Raw genomic sequence first — 22,419 nt, 5'->3', positions numbered from 1 at the left:
AACTTTAAATTAAATGTCTCTGAGTATCGCCGTTGTGATTGCATGACTTGTCCTGAAAAGTAAAGTAAAGTCGCATTGTCTCTCCATAGAGACAGATCCTATGGAAACAGTGTTTATTCTCTGCAGAGGTGTTTTTTTCAGGGAAGCTCATGGGAAGTCAGCTTTGACACGAACACTCAGCCCCTGAGGCTACGCACACACACACACACACACACACACACACACACACACACACACACACACACACACACACACACACACACACATACACGCTTGTTATCTTTTATCAGGAAAATTAACGATAACAAGAAAAGGAACAAGAAACCAAACACCAGCTGTCTTTTTCTATAATAGCTGACATTAATACAATTAGTAAGATTAATAACTTTTATTTTTGACTTTCTCAGTCAAATTAAACTGATATATTTAGGCGAAGGCTTGATCAAATCTATTTTCATTTCCTCCACTGACTGAAACGTTTAAACGTTTGTCTGTGTTTTAGTCTGATAAGCTGGAAGGTAGTCAGCCAATGAGTAAAAACTCTCTGTTCCGTTTTAGTTCCCAAAAAATTCTCAATTTAATCTGATTTAATTATGTGGCAGAATAGACAAAAAAAGAAAACATAATATTAGCTCCTCTCCCTCATGCTTTGTGTAGTTTGAACAAAAGAAACTATGTTTTTCATCTCTCCATTAGAGATTAACATTAAGAAGTCACAAATCCTCTGTCTTAGTCTCTGTTTTTAGCGGTTCTAGGCCCAGCAGTTGTTTTCTGTACTTGTTCCCCTCAGTGGTGAGTTTTTGTTCTTGTCCTGACCACAGTCTTCATCAGAGCACTGGTGCATTAAGAAATTGCATTTATTATATGGATCTACATGTTGGCCATCTGATGGGCCACCTGTTTCTTTAAATAAGCAACATCTGCTGTGAAGAAAACCTTCTATAGGTTAATTAGCAAAACTACTTTTTATTTGTTCTTATAAAGAAGGACGTTGTCCTCTGGAGGTCAAGGTTTTGTTGTAATCTCTGATAAACTAAAAACCAACCGTTAACCCTACAAAGTCCCGGGTATCAATCCCTCCACCATGATTCTTCTCTTTCTCACCGTTTCGCCACCACCTGCTGTACGGGTTGAACTTTCTCGTAAAACACAGGAATGCCAACGCTATTATCCAAAAGTGAATATCCTGTTGCATAGCAACAGGTAGAAGGATGAAGACCTGCTCCTTGAATGCTTTTAGCACTTTTTTTTTTCTATTGACACCCCGAGCACTGCTGTGAGAAAAGCCTCGTTTGTGAGATCACAGGAATGCAGACAGCTTCTATAGGAGACAGAAGACATCTCAGCGTTTCAGAAATCTATCACTTAGGCTTTCTACTCGATGTGTTTCGGTATCTGAAACCTAAATTTTGTGAACAGGGTTGCTGGTAGTTTGCTTGATGGGTTCTGGTTCATATGAACAATGCGCTTATAACGCTGCTGCATAGACCTCCTGCTAAAGATGTTCTGCAGTTTTCAGTTTGTGTGTCCCTGTAACTTGGTCACTTCAAAGCTGTAGAATAACAAGTTTTGCATGTTTTTTCATTGGAAATTATACAGCTTGTAAAAAAATAAAATTTCACTAACCCATGGGTTTTGTCTTAAAAGCCGGGGAATTTCTTAATGATGCAACATGTTCTGATTTGTTATCTAAGCAAAATAAACAGCAGAAATAAGAAAAACTAATTATAAACAAATATCTGCAGCAGTTGTTCCATTTTTCTGCTCATATTCTACATTCGATTTGCTGCAGAAAGTGAAAAAAAAAATGTTTTTGGTGTTTATACATGAGTGGCTAATATGTTTCTTTTTGGGATTTTGAACGCCTTTGCACAAACGTTGTAAAATGTTCACGCTCTTCTTTTGCCCACACTCTTTTTCTGCAGGGCAACTGTCATAGCCATGTTAGTTGGAAAATACTTACTCTGCGGTGAAATAAGGCAACATTTAATGGTGATTTTGTTTTTTTGTAGCCAAAACTAGTAATTTAATGTGTGGTCGTCAGAAATGACCTCCAGATTGTTGCTGGTGAACCTCCATAAGGACATGTCCAATAGGCATTTGGCACAAAGAGCACATTTGCTAACTCTCATGTTTCCTTCTGACTGTTGAAAATGTATACCAAAGCAAAACATCCAACATTACAGCTCTAAATCTGCTCTTAAGCATAACAGCGATCAGTTTTCTACGTTTGAAAACAGATTAGTATGACCAACATCTTTACACATATGCACTTGTGCGATCCCTTGCTCATTAGGAACAATAATTGTAGCAGCTTTTGAATAAAAAATGTAATTCCCTTGACTCAGGAATGAAACAGTAAAAAAATACCATGCAAAGTTCCATGTCTGCGTTAATGGTACAACTTCTGCAAAATATAATTGTGGTCATAAATCTCTTCCTTGCTGTGTATGTGTGCATCCTCTGATATCTTTATGAGAAAGCATGGCGACAGCGTCCTACTGGCTGGGCTCTTTGTTGCGCTGCTCGCCTTACAAGCAGAGCAGAGCTGAATCAAGTCTCTCATGGCCGGGCTTACTTTATAAATGCATTTCTTAATAAGCCTGTTAGCGATGCATGTTGTCACACACGACGGCCGCAGCTTAACTGGAAAATGTTACAGCTTCGCTGATTTGGCTGGAGCCTGTTGGAGGAAGTTTATCGCAGTTTTTATTCCCAGCCTTTTTTTCTGCAAAGGTTACAAGGATTAGGAAAACTGCAGTGCAACATTAAATCCTCTGTACTGCAGCATCTCGAGGGACACAAACTTTTGCTCTCCACGGTATTACCACGCACCTTTTTTGTGTTCTTTAAATCCATTTCTCCCCACCATCTGTGTGTCCACCTCTGCTGCTCACTAGGTGTTTACTCCCCTCTGCTGTTTCATTTTGTCCTTCTGCACTTGTCGTTTTTCTTTCTCCAACATATTCTGTCCTCCTCTCTATTAATTTTATTTAAAGTGCATCACTCTTGTCTTAGCATGTAGCTTGTGTTGTTATTCAGAATAAGTTAAATGTGACGTGTTCTATTGGAAGGAGACCCCAGGGAATACTCAGAACTTGCTAGAATGACTTTACAGTATATATCCCGTCTGGTCCAGGGTTGACCCCCCAATCTGAGGAAAGGGAATTGATGGATAGATCGATATTGGGACTAATATTTGGAGAAATGTCCAACAAGCACATATTCTCAGATAATCAATTTATCTGAGAAATAACATTTAAAATTTGTATTCAGCTGCATGCAAGTACAAGTTATTGGGTGTTTCACCATTGTGCCAAGTTCTTGGGGGGAAAAAAACCTGTCATCCTTAAATTGAAAAAGTTTGTTAAAACGTTAAGGAACAAATTGGGTGTAACCGAGGCTCAAGTTAGCCATCAGCTGGAAACCAACCGTGTTGTGGTCATCTTTGCTTCTCATTTTGCTTCATTCTGCAGGTGTATTGCTGTTGTTTTCACCTCAGCTGCTACCCTCGATATTCTTTTCTAAGCTGCTGCAACACCAGTGCCCCATATTTACAGTACAGCCAATTTCACAGGATAATTGGCTGAGAGGATGCTGACCGAGAGAGAGGCTTGCACCAAAATTGACATAAAGGTCCCTATATTGACAATTCAGATGTCGTCTGGATAAAGGTCTTATGGTAATACAGTATGTTACAAAGATTAGGTGTGGTAAGGTTAAAATTAGCTTGGGTTATTTGGGTTTAGCAACATTTGATGTGATCTGTGTCAAACAAGTGTCAAACATGGTGGTGGTAGCATCTTGCTGTGGGACTATTTTAATGATAATTTAAAAAAAAATAATAGTGATACTGATGCACAGTCGATGGAACAATAAAGATAAAGAGTTATTTCCAAATTCTCCAAGTTTCTGTCAAACCAACTGCTAAAAAGCTTTAACATGGACAGAATTGGGTATTCCAGTGGGGAAATGATCTCTGATACGCACACAACACACAGAAGAGCAGGTTCTGAAATGGAATAAGCATCAATCTCCTAGAAACGTCCCGTATCCGATGGCTTTTGTTAACGCTCAACTTCTTCAGGTATCAAAGGAGAAACAACAATCTCTCATCTGTCACTGAGAAAGTGTCATTTTTCCATCATACACTGCAACGAGTTCTTCTGATGTGAATGATTAAATATAAAAAACACGCCACACCTGGTGCTGTAGATGGATCCAAACAACAACAAAGCAGCGCTCCATGTTTGGTTTCTAAAATCTCTGGTTGAGACAGCATGCTGCATTTAATTTAAATACCGAACAAAAGATGCATCCCTGTAGATAGATGCAATGTTTTCTTTTTCCCCTCTAATGACTTCAGGTAATATAATAGATTAGCTTTGGTCTAAATAAGGAGGAGAAAAACACTCATTGACTTGATTCTGGTCCTGATGCAACGCAGCAGCGAATTAATGTTTCTTTTGTTTTCCACCAAAAGCTTTTGGTTGATTGGCTTTTCATTCTCTGTGTGTCACTAATAAAATCCCGGCAGTCGCTGCACTGATGAAGCTGCTGTTTATTTTATTTATTACGTCAAGCTGCAGTCTTATTACTTCTGACAGATGAGTTCATCCGTGACACTGATCTCATTTTTATCCTCAGACACCCAGTCAGACGTCCCGGCAGGATCAGTCAGTTTAGTTTTCATGATGGGTTTTCCTTTCCCTAGCATATGCTAACATGGCTCAGAGGATATGCATTTATCATAAAGTTGTTCTGCTTCACATGACGTACTGTTTGATTGCAAAGAATTCAGTTTCCTTTGTCTAGATGAAGAAGATTATGGTGTTCTAAATGTTATGTTGTTAAAGCCATCAGCATAATTTGTGATGATTGCATTGTAATCAAAGCTTTAATTTAACAGCAACACAACAATGATAGCTTGTCAAAACTTCATAGAAACATTTAAAGAGTAGCAAAAAAAGAAGAAAATATTTTTGTAAATAACAAACCAGGTCAGAAACTTGACATTTATCATGAATAATTAAATGCTATAAACTGATAACGTTGATTCTGTTTCACTCACCAGCAATAAAATCAAAACTGGTGATTAAGCACTAAAATGTTATTGGGAATAAATTAAAATTCCGGTCTAAACTGATCTTTTTTATCTAGCTTTTTTGGGTTGTACCTGAGATCACCTAAGATATTTAGATTGCATGACTGTTCAATAAACCAGCAAACTCCATGTTTTATTCAAAAGTTCTTGGATCAAATATGAACGTGATATCAAAACTGCAAGATTAAAAAGCCCCGCCTGGTGAGATTAAAGCTTTGGTCCGAGGCCGAGTTGGGCATGCTCGTTATGCTCGGCTTTCCAACGGTTGTCCACATTTTTTCCACTGCTGCTCCAACCGTGAGGAGCAGACAGATGAGGAGCTGCGGGAATCCTCTGGGTGGGTGACTCCCTTCTAGTGAAAAAAACTGATAAAAGATTCATCTTGCCAGGTTCTGCTTTATCTTAAGCAGCCTTTAAAGCTTCGATAACTCGGCTGGGAGATCTCTGCCGTGACTTTATTTAAAGCTCCTGAATGACATTTACATTAATGCACCACTTCAGCCTGGATGTGTGCATTTTTCCAAGGGGAAAGTAGCAAGCAGTCTGCAGAGAGTCAGGACTGACTGCGGAAGCGTGGGTCCGTCATCCATGTGGCAGGTTTGTTGAGGCCAGTGCGTCCTGACACATACATTAACGTGCTTTTTGTAATAATGTGCACTGGCGTAAAGAGTGAAGAGAGGAGGAATGTGGGTGGAAACGAGCCTTAAGTGAGATTTTTTTTTCCTCCATGAGAATTAGACACCACTTAACAATCCAAGGATGGATTCAATTTCGTAACATCTTTTCCCTAGATGGACTTCTCTCTTATTTTTCCTCTCCTGGCCTTCCTCTGGCTGTTTCATTCTTTTAGTATTGCCTTCATTTCTGCTGTTTATCACTGCTCTCTGGGGCTCTCATGTTATTGCACAGATTTCCTTTTAATAACATCTGTTTTTTTTTTTTTATATATATATTCATTTTGAAATTGGAGACATCATTATCCGGACTGACAGTGTTTGAGCAGAGATTGGTTCTTTTTGGTTCCCTTCTGCATTCCTCTCCTCCTGTCTCTTTCCAAGCTGGTCTCTTCCAGAACCGTTGGGCTAGAAAACGAGCCTCTAGGTTTACCTCCTGCACCTCTAATCTGCTTTCACTGACATCTTCCCATGAAGCTATACTCCTGCTAGCCAGCGAGAATTCAGTGGAAGTGATCCTCTAGGTTCATCTAGATGTAGATTTGACATAAAGTAAGATTTTTTTCATGGAAACCTCGGAGTCTAGCATTTTCCTTTAAGATTAAAGGAAGCCAGTATTGAAACGTGACTGAGCAAGGATGGATTTTTTTTTTTTTTTTTGCTTTGACTGAAAATATCCTCTGCTGATGGTAACTAGATTTACAGCTTTAACTGCAACTACAGTTTTTGAATATTTGGTATCTTTCTTTCCATTAAATAATCACAATTCAGATTAAAACTAAATAAATGTGTGTTTTTTTTTTTAATATCATTACCAGCATCGTTCCAGTTGCATTGCACTTTAATGGCCTAATTTAGATGATTTTAGAATTTCTTTCAACAAGAATTTGACAGAATTTTTTTTAATTTTTTGTCCTGAGGGACTTTACTCTCTGTTGAGCTAACGGTAAATTTGACATGTTGCTGAAGAAACAGGCGTTTTGAAACCTGCGTTGACCAGCATGTGCTGCTGACATATTGGGAAACCCTAACTACAAACTTCTGCAGCTTGTAAACTTGCTTTTGCAACATAAAGAAACATTTGCAGACTGGACAGGGATGGAAATATTTAAAGTTTTTGCTTCAATCAGTACAAAGTCACATCCTTGTACGTTGCATAAAAACAGGTCGATCTATTACATAATGTTCACTTTTGCCTCTTCATGGTTTCTGCTGTATTGTCAGTCACTATGTACATCTCTTATATTTCAAATCATTAGAAATAACAGATTTCTTCCCGTCTTCTAAATCACCCTGGGTTTAACACATGGTTTTTCACTAACAGAAGCATTTATAAGAGAATCAATACACTCATTTTCGTGACTGGAAACGCTGCTAAGTCATACGGTTTAGTCCACTGACCCACTCACATCCACTGTGAAAGACAACAGGGACAACATAACCCTGAGTCAAAGTGGCAGCAGAAACACAGCAGATAAAGAAAAACAGGAGCAGCAGAAGAAAAACAACAATGACAGGTTTTGTTTTTTCAGAATCCAGGAGTGGAGAGATGCTCTGCTTCCCCCATCTGGAAAATTTATCTCTCAGGTACCACAAGGAAAAAAAAAAAGTACTCTGCAAGAGGGGCGACTAGTGGAGAGGAGGAGCAGGAAAGGCGGCCAACGAGTGATTAACCCGGATCCATATTTTGAAATGAATTTACCAGAGGTGGAACACTTATCAGTTTAAAGGTTTTCGTGACTATATTCCACACAGTATTACCATTTTGAAATGAATTTGCTATTAAGACTGTGCATGATTTATGTGCCATTAAAAAACACCTGGGTTTCCTGCTTCTCCACCAAAAAGGAACGTCGCGGATTCACATCGGACAAGCAGATTTTAGTAAAAGTAAAGCAGGAATGTTTCAACCATATAGTTGTGCCTTTTAAATGTAGATGTCGTTCGGACTTCATAGTGGCACATAGAGATGATTGCATCTCTATGCTGTTCTATTGCAGTGCTCTGCTTCCAGCTGCCGAATGGCAAATGCGAAAAAAAAGTTAAAATTTTAGCTGGATGCCAAAGAAATTCATGTGGATTCATTTGCTTTGTCTTACATTTGTTTAAAAAAAATTTTAGGAAAATATCTGGCATTTTTATTGGCCATTCAATAGGCTGGCTTACCTCTAATAGCGCATCTAAATTAGGTCATGCCGGAACAATGTTGCCATCAATTAATTGGTAAAAACAGTTGTTGCGCCACAGCTTTGTAACCCATTTTTTTCCTGACCCTGAATCAAATCATCTAGATTTTATTTTTATGATTGTTAGTCAAATGAAATGATCCCAAAACCCAATGGAAATTATTTCAATAATTACTTAGTTAACTAAACATTAATAACTGATGAATGACCAGCATCGGAGCTCCAGCTGCACAAAAAAAGGTTCATGGATACTCGCTCCTTCTTTTATAAAAATGAAGGGTGTAGTGTGTTATCTGAGTCATAGCCTGTAACATCTTACTGATCCCTTTCTTCTATGTTTGAGCTGATATAATACCATTTGACCACACCTTGGCATTTACAGAAACCTTCTGACCCGTAAGCCCTATTTTCTCCAATGTTAGATGTTTCCAGTGTATCTCTGGTTTACTACAATCCAAAGGTTACCGTTTGTGTGCTCTACAGGATGATGGGATAGAAAACACACCCTAACCCCAAGCTCAGGATGGAAACACACACACTTACCTCACTGTACTTTTTTCCCCCCATGGACAGGCTGGATCATGTGGCACTTCACCCAGAAATGCACAATAGTGACGGCCGGAAGGCATTTTGGGGCGAAGCACCCGACCCAGAACACGCGGACAAACTGACCTAGAAAGTGGGGTTGTGTTTCTGATCTTGGTGGGAAAATTTAATCGAGAAAGAACATCCCATTTCTCAGATGTTGGATAACAGTAAGGACACAAGTGAACTTCTGTTGAGTAAGGCACATACAGTTACACTGGGCCGAACTATAGAAGAAAAAGACGAGATCAATTAATTCTGCCTTAACAGGTGCTGCAGTGGGGGCAATTAGATCCAACTTACTGAAAAGATAAGGTGTTTTCTTATGCATCCATAACAGCTGGGTGAAACTTAAGCCTGAGGTACAATTTTATTTATATATAAGAAAATTCTTTGAGCAGACGTACAGTTCAGAGGTTTATTCTTTGGTCAATTAAAAGGAATCTGTAACAGCATGTTCTGTACCCTACCTTCAGGAAAAAGAAACACCGCACTGCAGATAAAGGAAAACTTGTATTCTCTTTAGAAAGTGTTGCTGTCGCTGTCGTCGTTGTCTCCAGGTGTAGATATATTGAAGAGAACAGAAGCAGAGAGTTTGATGGGTGAAACCTTTATTTCTGTATTTTCTGAGGCTTTCTGTGGCTTTTCTTGTTTTACAGTCGGATCGAATGCAGTTGATCTGTTTTGAGCTTTTATCTGACTTTATGTTTTTTTTTGTTTTGTTTTTTACTTCAGCCCATGTTTGCACAGCAGCAAAGATCCAAAAGCAAATCTCACTTATTATTGTCAGCAGGCGTCACAGACTTTATGATTTTAATGAAGTATGATGCTTGCATGAACCAGAGGGAACAAACTAAAACTCTGCTTGTCTGCTACTTTGGATTGTAGAGAAGATTAAAGATGAAATTTCCATTAAACATTTACTCACTGATTTACTTACTTCTGATGAAGCTGGAGTAAATCTTGGTATTTGGACTGTAACAGTTGTGTCTAAGCCATGGGTCTGCAACCTGTGGCTCCGGAGCAACTAGTGGCTCTTTGATCCTTCTAATAACTTTGGCTAAAATGATAAGGATCAAACTAATGTTTTTGAAAATAGATAAAATTACGTCTGCAGATTTGAGCAGTCTTTTGTTTTTTTCATGAACTAATTGAAATAAATTCCCACAGCTAAATGGGACTTGATAATACCAGTAATATTTCTATAGATCTTCTTTTATTTTTGTCATCAGGTTTAAAACTGTTTTTCTTCAAGAGAATTTGTCACAAATATCAACTGAGACAAAATTATCCCCATCCTCATTTTCTAAAAGTCTTCTGTTTTTATTTATCTTGAATCATAGAAATAGAAGTAAGGGGGTGGTTCTTTTAATATGACAACACATTTCCTGAATTTTCCATTTCCAGTAATTTTAAGTGGGTTTTTTTAGTAAAAAAAAAAAAACACTTAATTTATTCAGCTGGGGACATAAATGGCTGTTTGGGTTGTGAATGTCGGTCCAGTCGAACCCAATAATCAGTGCAGTGCAAGAAGGGGACAAAGATTTTCTCCCTTCACTCGTGAGTTATTCTTACAAACGGATTATGCTGAATGTGTATTTTAGGTGTCACTACAACCTCTGATCCGTTTCTTGGTTTTCTCTGGATACTTTCACAATCTTTCCCTGTTCCTTTTTCTTGTGTGTCTTCTGTTTCATCTCGCCTACTGCTTAGTCATACCTATCACGTATATTTGCTTAGAACAAAGCACAGTATGCTGCTGTAATAACTAACTATTTAACACCTGTTGCATATTTTATAAATTGTGATGACCAACGTCTGTACCATAACCATCTGTGGTCCCTTCGTTTTTTATTTTCCCCCTCCAATGTGCCATTTGGAAACAGAAACATAGCCATATAAGTATTATATATTAACAAATATTGTTTCATAAAATTTTGTGGAGGGGGGGGGGGATTTTGAGAATAGAAATTCCTCCATCATCCTGCAATAACTTCTAAAATGTCTAATTATTTTTTGTCTACTATATATATATATATATATATATATATAATTTCAACACAAATAGAAAAATCTACCTATCTATCTATCTATCTATCTATCTATCTATCTATCTATCTATCTATCTATCTATCTATCTATCTATATATGTATATATATATATATATATATATATATATATATATATATATATATATATATATATATATATATAGTCCCAACAAGTTCTTCCCCGGGGTCTCCTCTGAGTGGGACGTTCTTGGAAGATGTCCAGAGGGCATCCTGATCAAATAGTCAAACCATCTCATTTTATAGCACAATACAAATTGTCTTAAGTTGGTGAAAAGCAATAGATTGTTGAGCTCTCTCTTGTACGTAGCCAAGGGACTCATCATATCAATTATTTTAACCTTTTTTCATTTTTCTCTCTGTCACTGCAGATCTCATTGTCAAACTGGCAAAGGACAAGTTTGGAGCCATTCAAACAGAATATCAAAAGGTGAGAGAGTTTGTATTTTTTTTATTGTTTTATGACACTGTTACTTCATCTAAATATTTTTTGTGTATTCTGGAGCATGTAACAAAAGTAATTTCCCCCTGGGATCATTAAAGTTTGTCTGAATCTGAATCTGAATTTTTCCATACTGTAAATAAATACAAACAAATGTATCTCATAGATAGTATCAAGTGTTTAAGGAGCAGGAACATGTTTTAGCATGACCACTATGATGCCTGCTCTCATACTATTTAACTGTAATTAATAGTTGTAATATACTCTATAAACCTATTTTTTTAGCTCAGGTAACACAGCCTTTTTCTGGTAAACAGAAGTAAATATATATTTTTGGGTGCAATGTCTCCATACATGTAAATATTAATTACATTAATTTGGTTTGCGTTCTAAAATAGTAGCATTTACATAAACAAAGAACTGCCTTTTGTACCGTCTATGGGTTCTGTTACAATATGCAACAGTGTTTTTGCATGCCTGCTTTGAGCTTTTCTTTCTATTGGCCTGTTTCATCACATGTTTATGTCTTGTGGCTTTGCTCTTTCTATGATGCCGCATTGCCCGTGTCTTCTGCATGTCCTCTTCATCTCGTCTGGCTCCCCTCAGCCAGAGAATATAATGCTGACCCTGCAGGTAAAGTCTGCACTCTGGACTTAGTGTCCAACCCATATTCAGTCTAACCAGGCCTCTGCTGGTCACCAGGGCTGCACAGCTGCAGCTCAGAAAGTCATTTCCACTTGTTTCAAACAGTATAATGACTCTAAACTGTTATTTGATAAATTACAGAAGCGTCAGGGATTAGTTGTGCAGCCCTGTGACTTTCATGCTGCTCTCCCATTTCCTCCAACCTCATTCCTCAGTTTTGTTATTCCCTTCTCCATTGAAAGCATGTTCTCAGATGGAGAAATGCTTTTTAGATCCCAGAAAGAACAACAATGCATGCTGGAAAACCAAACATGGTGATCTGAATTGTTCTTTTATTCCCCTTTCTCGTTGGATTCAGACCTTCAGTTTTAAAAGAGTTGCATGTTGACAAGCCTGAATGTTTCTTTTTTTTCTCTGAAGCAGCGTCGATTACGGCACAGTTAGTGTTTTGTTATCAAAGCAGGAGAATGTTACTCAATTCAGTATATTTACATGACTGTCAGACTGACTGGTCAATGGTAGCAGAGCTGTTTTTTTTAATAAAAAGTTAAAAAGTACCGTACATGTTTTAAAAATAGCATACTCAGATTCCAAAGTACATTTAAAAAATGTGCTCATGCATAAAAAAATAACGGACTACTTAAAAGAATGAAAAAACTGTCCACATGGGGTGTAGCGGCCTTTCCCTGAAGGAGCTCTCCTGCTCTGTAACAGGTTCATGGATGGGTTAGAAGACCTGATGATGTTGCTCTTCATCAGGCCAAGGTTTGGTGGTTTACACGCATCTGCAGGCCAGCGGTCACTTTCAGGGTTGAAGATGTTCTCATTCTGGATTGGGAAGAATGCTGACTTGAAAGAGGAGTAAAGGAGCCATTTTTCTGAAGAGAAAACTCCCGTCGTTAAACGGGTGGAGGCCTCCATGTCCAACTGTTCCCCTCTCACAGTGCAGTTACTGAAAGCATCACTCAGCCCCCTGGGAAAAATAGGCTGCCATCAGAGCACTAAACGTTTAACTATGAAGAACCCCTCCCTTTTTTCCCACCTGGATTATTGAGATGCATCAGGACATAACTGAGGATAACAAACAAAGCTGAACACACAGGGGAATATCAACACAATGGCTCGCCTACAAGAAACGAGGGGGAAGGCGGAGCACACAAAGACAACCAGCTAAAATTAACCTAAGTAACTAATTCAGGCAAGCACAAAACTGCAAGACCACTGTTAAAACTAAAAAAGCGTGACACTAAGATGTTTCCAATCAGAAGAATAAAGAGGTCCTTGGTTGCTCCTCCAGAGTCAAGTCCCCTGCTTCCAGCAGCCTGATGGATTCCTGCACTTCCTGGTGTTGCACCATAAAAGGTCCCCCAGCCAGTTACTGAAGAATGGCAGGAGGAACCTCCACAAGAACTAAAAAGGATTTTTTTTTTCAGTTATAATAATAATAACAATATTTTGGACACTCAAAGATGCTTTACAAAACAATTTTTAAAAACACAGACATATACAAAAAGTCATCCTATGGAAAAGCTACTTTGAATAACTGGGTTTTGAGATGTGATTTGAAGTCATAAGTGTGGTTGGGGCAAAAATATTTATTTGCTTACCCACCTTCAAAAAATGAGGAATATTCAATGTAATTGGCCCATTGATCAGGTACCTATGCAACAAATCAAGCTACAGTAAAAAAAAAAAATCTATGAAATAAAAGCCTTCTCAATCAGCTGACTCAAAACATGGTGTATCTCAACTAATGACTTAAACTTATTACGCTTAGAGTCACCAGGCGGGTTCTTTGCATGTCTAATGCCTGCTGCTGGCATCAGATTTAATCAAACTTACAACATCCTAATCGGTCAGACATGGTGCCAAGCCATCATCCCCTTTGTTGTTATTAGAAGGACACCTTCTTTATTTTGGGCTTTTGCCAAGACAACGCTGTGCTCCAAAAATAGTCAAAGCTGCGGGCACTCTGGGAGATTTGAGGGAAAGAAACAAACATATATCGGTTGACCTTTTTTGTGGAGAGTCACCCAATAACAAGCAGGGCCTAGAAGCACAATGACAACGTGGGCATTTAAATTTCTACAGTCTCCCCTACAGCAGGTTGACATTGGGGCATTTAAATGACTCACATACATTTAAACTCACTTACGCCTCACGTCCTTTTCTCCTGCTCTGCCTTCCAGCATTAGTACTGTCCGATCTCCTTTCAGCCAGGCTTGATTCTGGAATCCTCCACACTTTTATAGCTTCAGATCCGACACATACTTTTCCACATCTTTCTAAATACAGGCAACTAAAAAGCTTCCCAGTTTTAATTCATGGATGATAGCTATAAAACTAGAGGGCCTCTGTCACAAATATGTTTAATAGAGAACAATAGAATATTCCTCAGCCAACTTCAGAAGCTACTTTTCCACATTCATGCTAAAAAAGCTGCACACCCATGGAAAAGACGGGGTTAAGATTAGTGCAAATCAGAGAAAAGACCTGTTCAGTCATTCAAAGACCACTGAGAGCAACACTGTGATCTTTTCACGCTATGCAGCCACAAAACACCGCGCTACAAAGTTACATTTCCTGGATTACCAAACTGCAAATCCTTTGATGAATGCAGGTTTTAAGGGGCAGACTTTTTTTTTGGAAGTGTTAAAGCATACGGCAGAAGATCTGCACAGGAAATTTCAGCACCGGCAGTTTAGTCAACGGGAATATTAATGATATTGAGTTGGATTCCAGGATTACTGAGGCTTTGTGTGGAGCGATATTTCTGCTTCCTAGGTGACCAGCTAGAGACAGGACAGAATCCTTAACATAGACGGTAAAATACAACAGCATCGCTCCTCCCCTACTGTGTAGTAAGATTAAAACTGTACTGGGTGTACACTGTTTTCTGATTTTAAAATTTTCCCCAGGATTAAAAACAAGCAGTGGTTTCACAAATCACTAAAATGTTTTCTGTCACAGGATTTATGTGGTTTAAACTCCTTTAAAAAAAGTGATATATTTTTTTCATTTTACCAGGAAGTCCCTTGAGATAAAATCTCTTTTTCGAGGGAGACCTGGCCATGAGGCACCAGAAACACATAAAACAATTTACAGTTCAACTCAAGAATGACACTTACACTCTTCAGTCAAGGACCTATTTAGAATTGGTCATATTCTGCACAAAAGCTGCTAAATTTTTAGCATCCTTCCAACAAACAACACCACTGTCAACCACGCGTCTTTAATTTTTTTCTTTTCAATCTTTAGTCTTGCTTAGTTTATTATTCCTTTTCAGTTGTTTTATTTTGTTGCTGCTTTTACTGTCTCCTATTTGTCCTACCTGAAGCACTTTGTCTCACCCTCAGAAATTAAACAAACACTCATTGATTGATTGATGAAACTTAATTTAACTGGTGTATATTTTATATTTTTGCTATCAGGGTTTGCATACCATGAGAACCCCCCCCCCCCCACACACACACACACACACACCACCACCACCACCACAAACCACCATCACAAGCCTAATTAAGCTGAGATTGGTGAAAATAAAACTTTCTAAAAAGGCTCTTAATAAGAAACTATACAAATGGAGGTCAAGATACTGAATTCTTTGGAAATAAATGTTACTTGCATTATTAATGACTTAAATATAGGTTATAAACCTGAATAACTGCTCTAAATTCTGGTACTGAAACTTTCTAAAGTCTTCAAGTGCATATAATTTGTTCAAAACCAATCTAGGTTTAGTAGTAATACAGTCTTCAATTCATTCAATATATATTTTTTAAGGTTTTGAGCTCAGCCTCAAAATGAAAAGTCAAAAGTTTTTAACAAATTTACAAAAATCCATTTATAATAAAGACAGAAATCTTCCACTAGTAGAAGAAACAGTTTTTTTTTCATGCCTGTTGATTTCTGTGGCTTAATAATGATATCACTGATTAAACCTTTGTCTGTGGCAGCTCATTTAGTTAACGGTTGAATCTCACTTAAACAGACAATCATCTCAGTTTCAGGAGAACTTGTGTTGTTTAAAGAAAAAAAATCTGTTTTATAATCACAATTTTTCTGCTTTTTTATCAGTTCTTATTCAGACAGATTCTTCATCAGAAATGCAGCCTTTGCGCTTCATTACAATTAAATACAGCCATGCTGGCTACCTCGGATTGGTCAGATTCCTCCTTCGCCACCAATACTGTATGAAGCTATTCTTCTGATTCCAATTGTTTAAATTATATGCAGACTTCCTGAGGGCTCTCTAATGGAGATGCACTGACCAGGCTTTTCCAAGCTAATTTTGATTTTCAGTTTTCTTTGATGTGAGAGTTGCCTATTCTGTTTATTTAAAGGACTACAATACATAAAAGGACTATGAGTCATAAAAGAGGAAGAAATGAGCTTCAGGTTATTTTATAGTTGTCTTTCATCAGAGAAGGAAGGAATTATTTATTTACAATTTACATTATGTTTTGGGTATGTCGCCCTAATTCTTATCTGCTTTATTAAACTAAAATAATTTTTGTACCAATCTTGGTTGATGATGTTAATTCTTAATTATGATGATGTAGAAAAAAAAAACATTTTTTTCTGTAATTGCCCTGCTGATCACCAATCAGAACGAATAAGGGTGAAAATAATTAATTAGTGCCTCTTTAATTTATTTTAGCAGCATTTTAGTTTTTTCCATTACAATTTAACTCTATTTATCATAGAGTGAAGACCATTTTTCCATCCTATCATTTTAGAGTTTTTGGCATTTGTTTCTGTAAATGATGTAATAAAAAAAACATGAATCAAAGTAGCGTGGAATATTTAAATGTCATGCATTGTGTTCATGGTTTATGTGTGTGTCTTTTCACTGCCCTGGGACCTTACAGATATTTTTAGATTTGTTGCTCATTTTATCCTTGCCCTCCTTGTGTGTCCTTCCTTCTCCTCCTTTTTGCCTTCATTAATCTCTCCTTTCTTCTCTCCCTCACCTCCAAACTCCGCCAACCCAACGCATCTTATTTTTAATCTCCTTTCACTCTTCATTTCTCCTAATTCTCATCATTTTCCCCTCTCGTTCTTCCTCCACTGACCCCAGGCCATCTACTATGAGATAGGCTTCCTCATATGTGCAGCGGTGGGCCTGCTCTTTGCCGTTCTCATGCCAATCGTGGGGCTCTTCTTCTGCATGTGTCGCTGCTGTGACAACTGCGGCGGCGAGATGCACCAACGCCAGAGGAAAAACGCGGACTGCCGGCGCGGCCTGCTGGGAACATTACTCTTCTCTACCTCGCTGGTCATCACGTGAGTGTGACAGATGCCGAAACAACAGAAACACGCTGATAGGAATGCATGTTCTCATTTGAATATTTGAATGCATGCATATTTGACTTCATGCAAACCGCCCCCGCTTCGGCAGCATTGTGCTCATAATTATGTTTCTGCACAGACACACTCCTCCTCTGGTCAAACACTCAGCCATCAGCCTTCACCATCCCCCCCATGTTGTTTGCTATATTTAGTAAAGTATTACTGGAGATTCTGTGTGGCAGCACCCTTCATACTTGTGTTCAGCCTAAGCTCTGGTCTCAATATCCTACGGGGGATTCTTCCTATCACCATTAAGAATCCTCTGTCATGTCAACATACATTTATAATCCCAACAGATCCCAGATACCTACAAAACATCAATATACCTTAAAATATGAAATGCATTCGTGTGTCTTACCATTTCATCTCTTGATTCTGTTCAGTTTTTCCCGATGTTTAACACCAGCAGTAGAGCCCTTCATCTTATTGCTGCTTTCTCTGACGTGTCTACATTTCTGTTTTGTAGTGATAACGTTCTCGGATGTGACTGCAGACGTCACAGCTAATAAGAACTAGTTTATTTGGTTTATTGCTAGTTTGGGTTGTAATGTCGGACGTTTTCACTATCTGCAGCTTTTCTTAGCCGGAGTTCTGATAAGCCTTCAGAGGTTTCGTAGGCTGGTGTAACTGAGCATGTCTCAGCTTTAGATGTTCAGGGCCGGTCTTAATTAGAAAACTAAAGATACGAAGGCTGTTGTCTTACACGATTTTCTGTTTTTGTTCATTCATCCTCAGTTTGAATTCCTTGCTCAAAATAAAGCATGTTTTTCATACAACCTTGAGTTTAGGGTCAGGGGTACGTTGAAATTTTACTGAATCCTTCTAATCAGATGATAGTTTTTCCAGAATAAAAAGGAACTGTTGTACATGAGTACATTCATTTATTTTTTCACTTATTGAGTAGATAAAGGTTTTTGTTTTCGATTACGGCATACTTGACGAGGGTTTGAAAACAAAAACCTTTATCTACTCCGTCTCTTCGTCCCGTCGTTATCCCGCCCTCAGCGCAACATATGAGTTTCTCTGCGGGCCTCACCGAAGATGCGCAACAAAAAGAAGAAATAAAATAATTTTTATCTCCATTTAGACAAATTTTTTCAATACAAAATTTATACAATTCAACATATGAGACAGACTTTACATGTTCTTTATTTGTAAAACCAGCTAAATTTGTGTAAACATTCATAAACCTGGGTGTTTTTTCTCCTACATTGCATCAACGGAGTGGCCCGCTTGTTTGGGAGATCCGTCTTTAGTAGAAATCAGACTTTACATCTATTTTCAGCAGAATTAGAAACAGACACAAACCAAAGTTTGCAAACAATTAGCACTTTGTGTATCTGCTCCTTGGTTTTTTTCTTCTTCTTTGTTTTTTTTTTCTTTTGCTTTGCTTAGCAGTCTCCATAGCAGCTTGAAATGTATCTTTAATCTAAAGACTGAGAGCTCTATTTACTGCTTGTGCTTCAGTGAAGGATTCCAGGAGTTTACTTGATTTGATTTCCTTTCTTTGACTTTCTGTCTTAATGTTATAAGAAATTCCACAGCAATAACCCAGCAGCCTAGACAGAGGAGTCTGCGAGCTACTTCTCCGCTCTTATTACATCTCCCAAGCTACAAGGCAGAGGTGCAGCAGAAGCTCTAATGAAGCAATTACAAGCTGAGAGAGGCGCGGAGCCCAGGCGCTGACTGCTTTTCACTGTCACAAGAAAGCTGTCAGCCAGGCTCATAGGAGTAGCAGTGGTGACTTTTATTTCCCAAGAAGTGTTCAAATCAGATTAAGGGGAAGACAGCAGCCAGGTAAGGTTGGGAACTTAAGAGGAAAAGAGTACAGAACAAAATTGCCTTCATACTTTGTTTTGCGCAGTTGAGCATAGTTGAAGAGTTTTTCTAGCAATTTCCGAAGATCCCTTCTTCGTGTAAAAAAAAAAATTATATTTCCTCTTTGAATTTTGTCATTAATGAACTTACTGAAAATAAAAAAGCCACTGAAGTTACACCCGGAATGCATTGTAGTCAGCGCTGTTGTTTCCCAGGTAGAAGGTTGCTGCTTCATCCACAGCCAATCTGTTTATCCGCCTTATTTTCAACGGAAATACGGAGACAGCGAGTTGACGTTTTTTTGTGTGAGACTTCCGGTTGGTCAATTCCTGTCACTGTTTAGCTGGCTAAAAAGCGATTCATGCAGCCACTTCGTACCAAATTTCTTATCATTATGATTACGAGGAAGAGCGTTTGTACAGTTAGAGGCATAAAAAAGAAAGGTTAATGTGGAGAAGGAGTGTTTTAATCATCGACCGTGTACAGCTGTGGATGTGAGGCTCCCTACTTCCTTTAATACTGATACTCTAAAAAAATAAACTAGAAATAAAGTTACAGCTTCATTTTAAAGCTAACTTACATTTTAACGTGACAAGTTGCATCAAGAGTTTTGAGACCACACATCAGATTGGTACGATTTCACACTTCAAGCCTAAACATAGCACTGCTATCTTTGTCAATTTAACTGATCAGCAATCTAATCACAACGAGGCAACAGCTAGTATGTTTCTGAATCAGACGATTCATTAGCCTACCTTCCATAAGATCACCGCTTCATGACTGAAGGACTTCCCCTGGAGCCGCAACACAAGAGCGCTCCGGCCGTCTCGGTAGAGCCGGTTGAACAGACCTCAGCCTTCACAGATACCTGGTCATCCATGTTGCTATTTATTAACATGGCGCCAACTTTTCCACTGTGGAGGTTCGGCTCGGTAAAGTCACATAGCAGAGCCGTTCGCACCAAGTGACGACACAAAATGGTTAAACATGTTCTCGTCCGTTATATGAGGCCACTTCTTCATTTCTTCCACTCAGTCATGTAGTTTGAGGTTGTGGCACTGACCGGCCATTTCGATCACTCTGCAATTTTTGGAAATGTTGCATTGACAGTTTATCATTTCAGTCAAGCTAATGTTGTTTGGCCTAGGGAAGCGGCGGCGCTGAAACTAAAGTGCCGCACAAAAAAACGGAAGTTGGACCCATAGTTACTTCCGCGTTCGAAAATAACGATAGAGTCGTGTTTTCTCTGGGCTTCAAATGACTGGTGCTGATGCGCTGCAGTCAGAAGGTCCTGGGTTCGAACCCTGCATGGAGTTACATGTTCTTCCTGTGTATGTGTGGGTTTTCACCGGGTAATCTGGCTTCATTCGGCATTCGGTTCTGCGCAACTGTGTCTGCGTATTTCCGGCCAACGTAGACCCCTGGTCTATGTTGGGCCAGGGGTCTACAAAACATTTAATTGGAGTGGACTCTTTTTAGCCAAAGTGAAAGTGCGTCAGCGTTCGCCATGATCAATGCAGTTAGTAAGGAAGGAGGTAGCCTGTATGCTTCCAATCAGGTCATTTTCTTCTCTCAGCGCTGTCTTTGAGGGTCTCCATGCTTTATTCTCGACATAATGTCGAGGCAGAACTTTTTTTCTCAAGGGGTTCAACTACTGTACTGTGAGGGGACAGGATTTAGATGGCCGTGTTTAGGTTGGAGAAACGGACACAACACAGTCAAGTTCAGTTTATTGTTCAAATTGGTTAAAACGTTTTCTATCTAAGGAAAAACCTGCAGGTTGCATGGAGTCATGCATGACGTGCAGCATTCACTCCTCCTGGATGAGCATGGAGCCACATTGGACAATCGCTGACATTGCTTCTTTGATTTTGTAAGCAATCCCTCATACTGAGCATCCATGTAGCAACAGCAGAGAGGAAAACTCCCTTTAACAGGAAGAAACCTCCAGTAGAACCAGAACCAGGTACGACCGACTGGGTGTTTGAGGAAACAGAGCAGAGACACATTCTCAGTCCCTCTTCTTTCATCTCTATTTGAAGGCTTCAATCTGGTCTCACTTGGCTGGAATGCACTCCTGTGGGTGAATCCAGAACCAGGCATAAAAGCACCGTCCAGCTTTCAGTTTGCCGGTTAGGTGACGTCCTCTTAGCATTTATAGTTGATTTAACAGTAAGAAGTAAAGCAACACATATATTTTTAAATGATCCCTGCTAAAATAGGGCTCTACAGCATAATATTATTTTTTATTTAAAACTGGCAGCTCTTTTAATGAACCTCGACATAAAAAATAAAAAAAATATCCAGCTGTTAAGAAACAAACCTAAAATCAGAACAAGGTGAGATGGTTGAATGTCAGAGAGCCTCTCGGTTAGTTTGGAGTATAAACAGAGGATGAATGAGTCACATTCACCACATTAAAAGAGTGCTGGAGGTGTTTGATTTACACACATAAATGGGATGCAGTAAATGCACGTTGTCCTGCTTTTACTACAACTAGTAGAGGGAGCGGTGACATTTATGTATAGTACAGCTAGTGTGAGGCTCCATTTTTTATCCATATTTCTCATTTTATTTCTGTTTGTTAAAGGCAACAAATTAGTTTTGGATATTTGGTGAAAAGTCATATGAAAGATTTGTCAATCAATCAGCATATCTGCAAAATGCTAATTCCTTAAAAATTACATTATCAAAATGTTGAATTTCAGCGCACTTGTTTTATTATAATCTAAAAGCATACATTCATATTGATAAACAGGCCTGCAGTACTTGGCATTTATTTTGCCTTGTAAACACATCTATGAGTCCAGCACAGCAATATGAACGTGAGAGCAGCAGCGGAAACGTCATTTGCTTGTCATCATCCGTCACAGTCAACAACTAATTAAAATCAGATTTGCAGCCTGCAGAAACGATTGACGCGGCAATAATAAATGTGCATTATTAGCTTCATTACATGTTGGCTGTTGCAGATTTAAACATATCTGAAGCCTAGACGTCCGTTGCTGTAATGTTTTAAGATTTATAACTTCAAACTGAAACATTTCAAGTGAGAAGTGACCATTGTAATGTTTTCATAATATGTGTGCGTATGGATAAAGGCCAGCGCTCATATTTTGCTGCAGAATGTGCAGATGCGCTTAACATATCACATCTGTGCTCTCATGCATGTGCATTACACTGATATGACACACTGATTTTTTTCCTGCCAGCTATACTAATACTACACGATGAATTATTAAAAGAACAGCATGAGCCATTTGACCCGTGCATGGATTTATAAGAAAAATGCTATGAACTGGAGGAGCCCTGCTCATGCTTTTACCAGGCATACACTTCAACAATCTATTTCAGTTACTGGGTGTCCGACAGTAATTAAAAAAAAGGTCAGTCAAAATACAGGCTTAGTAATCATGCTTATTATGATAATCAGATGGGTCTAATTAAAGATAGTGCAGATATTTTAGCCAAAGTAGTGACCTCAAATCCAGGCGGACACTTGGGAATGTAAAAACTTGTCCTCAGCTGTACGGGGCCATCCAG

General features: G+C 38.6%; 1 protein-coding gene across 15 annotated transcripts in view; it reads left to right on the top strand.

The window, feature by feature from the left end:
• prom1a (prominin 1a) overlaps positions 1 to 22,419 on the top strand; it is a 130,634-nt gene that overhangs the window by 24,024 nt on the left and 84,191 nt on the right. For 12 of the 15 annotated variants that reach the window (XM_036126931.1, XM_036126932.1, XM_021320636.2 and 9 more), the window contains exons 2-4: positions 10,991 to 11,049; positions 11,668 to 11,694; positions 16,787 to 16,992. In XM_036126931.1, coding sequence (XP_035982824.1) covers positions 10,991 to 11,049; positions 11,668 to 11,694; positions 16,787 to 16,992 — 292 coding nt within the window. The remainder of the gene's footprint in view (positions 1 to 10,990; positions 11,050 to 11,667; positions 11,695 to 16,786; positions 16,993 to 22,419) is intronic. The other 3 variants (XM_036126925.1, XM_036126930.1, XM_036126927.1) reach the window with 1 other exon arrangement.

The sequence above is a fragment of the Fundulus heteroclitus genome, chromosome 23 (genome assembly GCF_011125445.2).
Source record: "Fundulus heteroclitus isolate FHET01 chromosome 23, MU-UCD_Fhet_4.1, whole genome shotgun sequence".
NCBI lineage: Eukaryota > Metazoa > Chordata > Actinopteri > Cyprinodontiformes > Fundulidae > Fundulus > Fundulus heteroclitus.
Note: the sequence above shows the minus strand (reverse complement) of the source record. Positions and strands in the feature narration are given on the sequence as shown.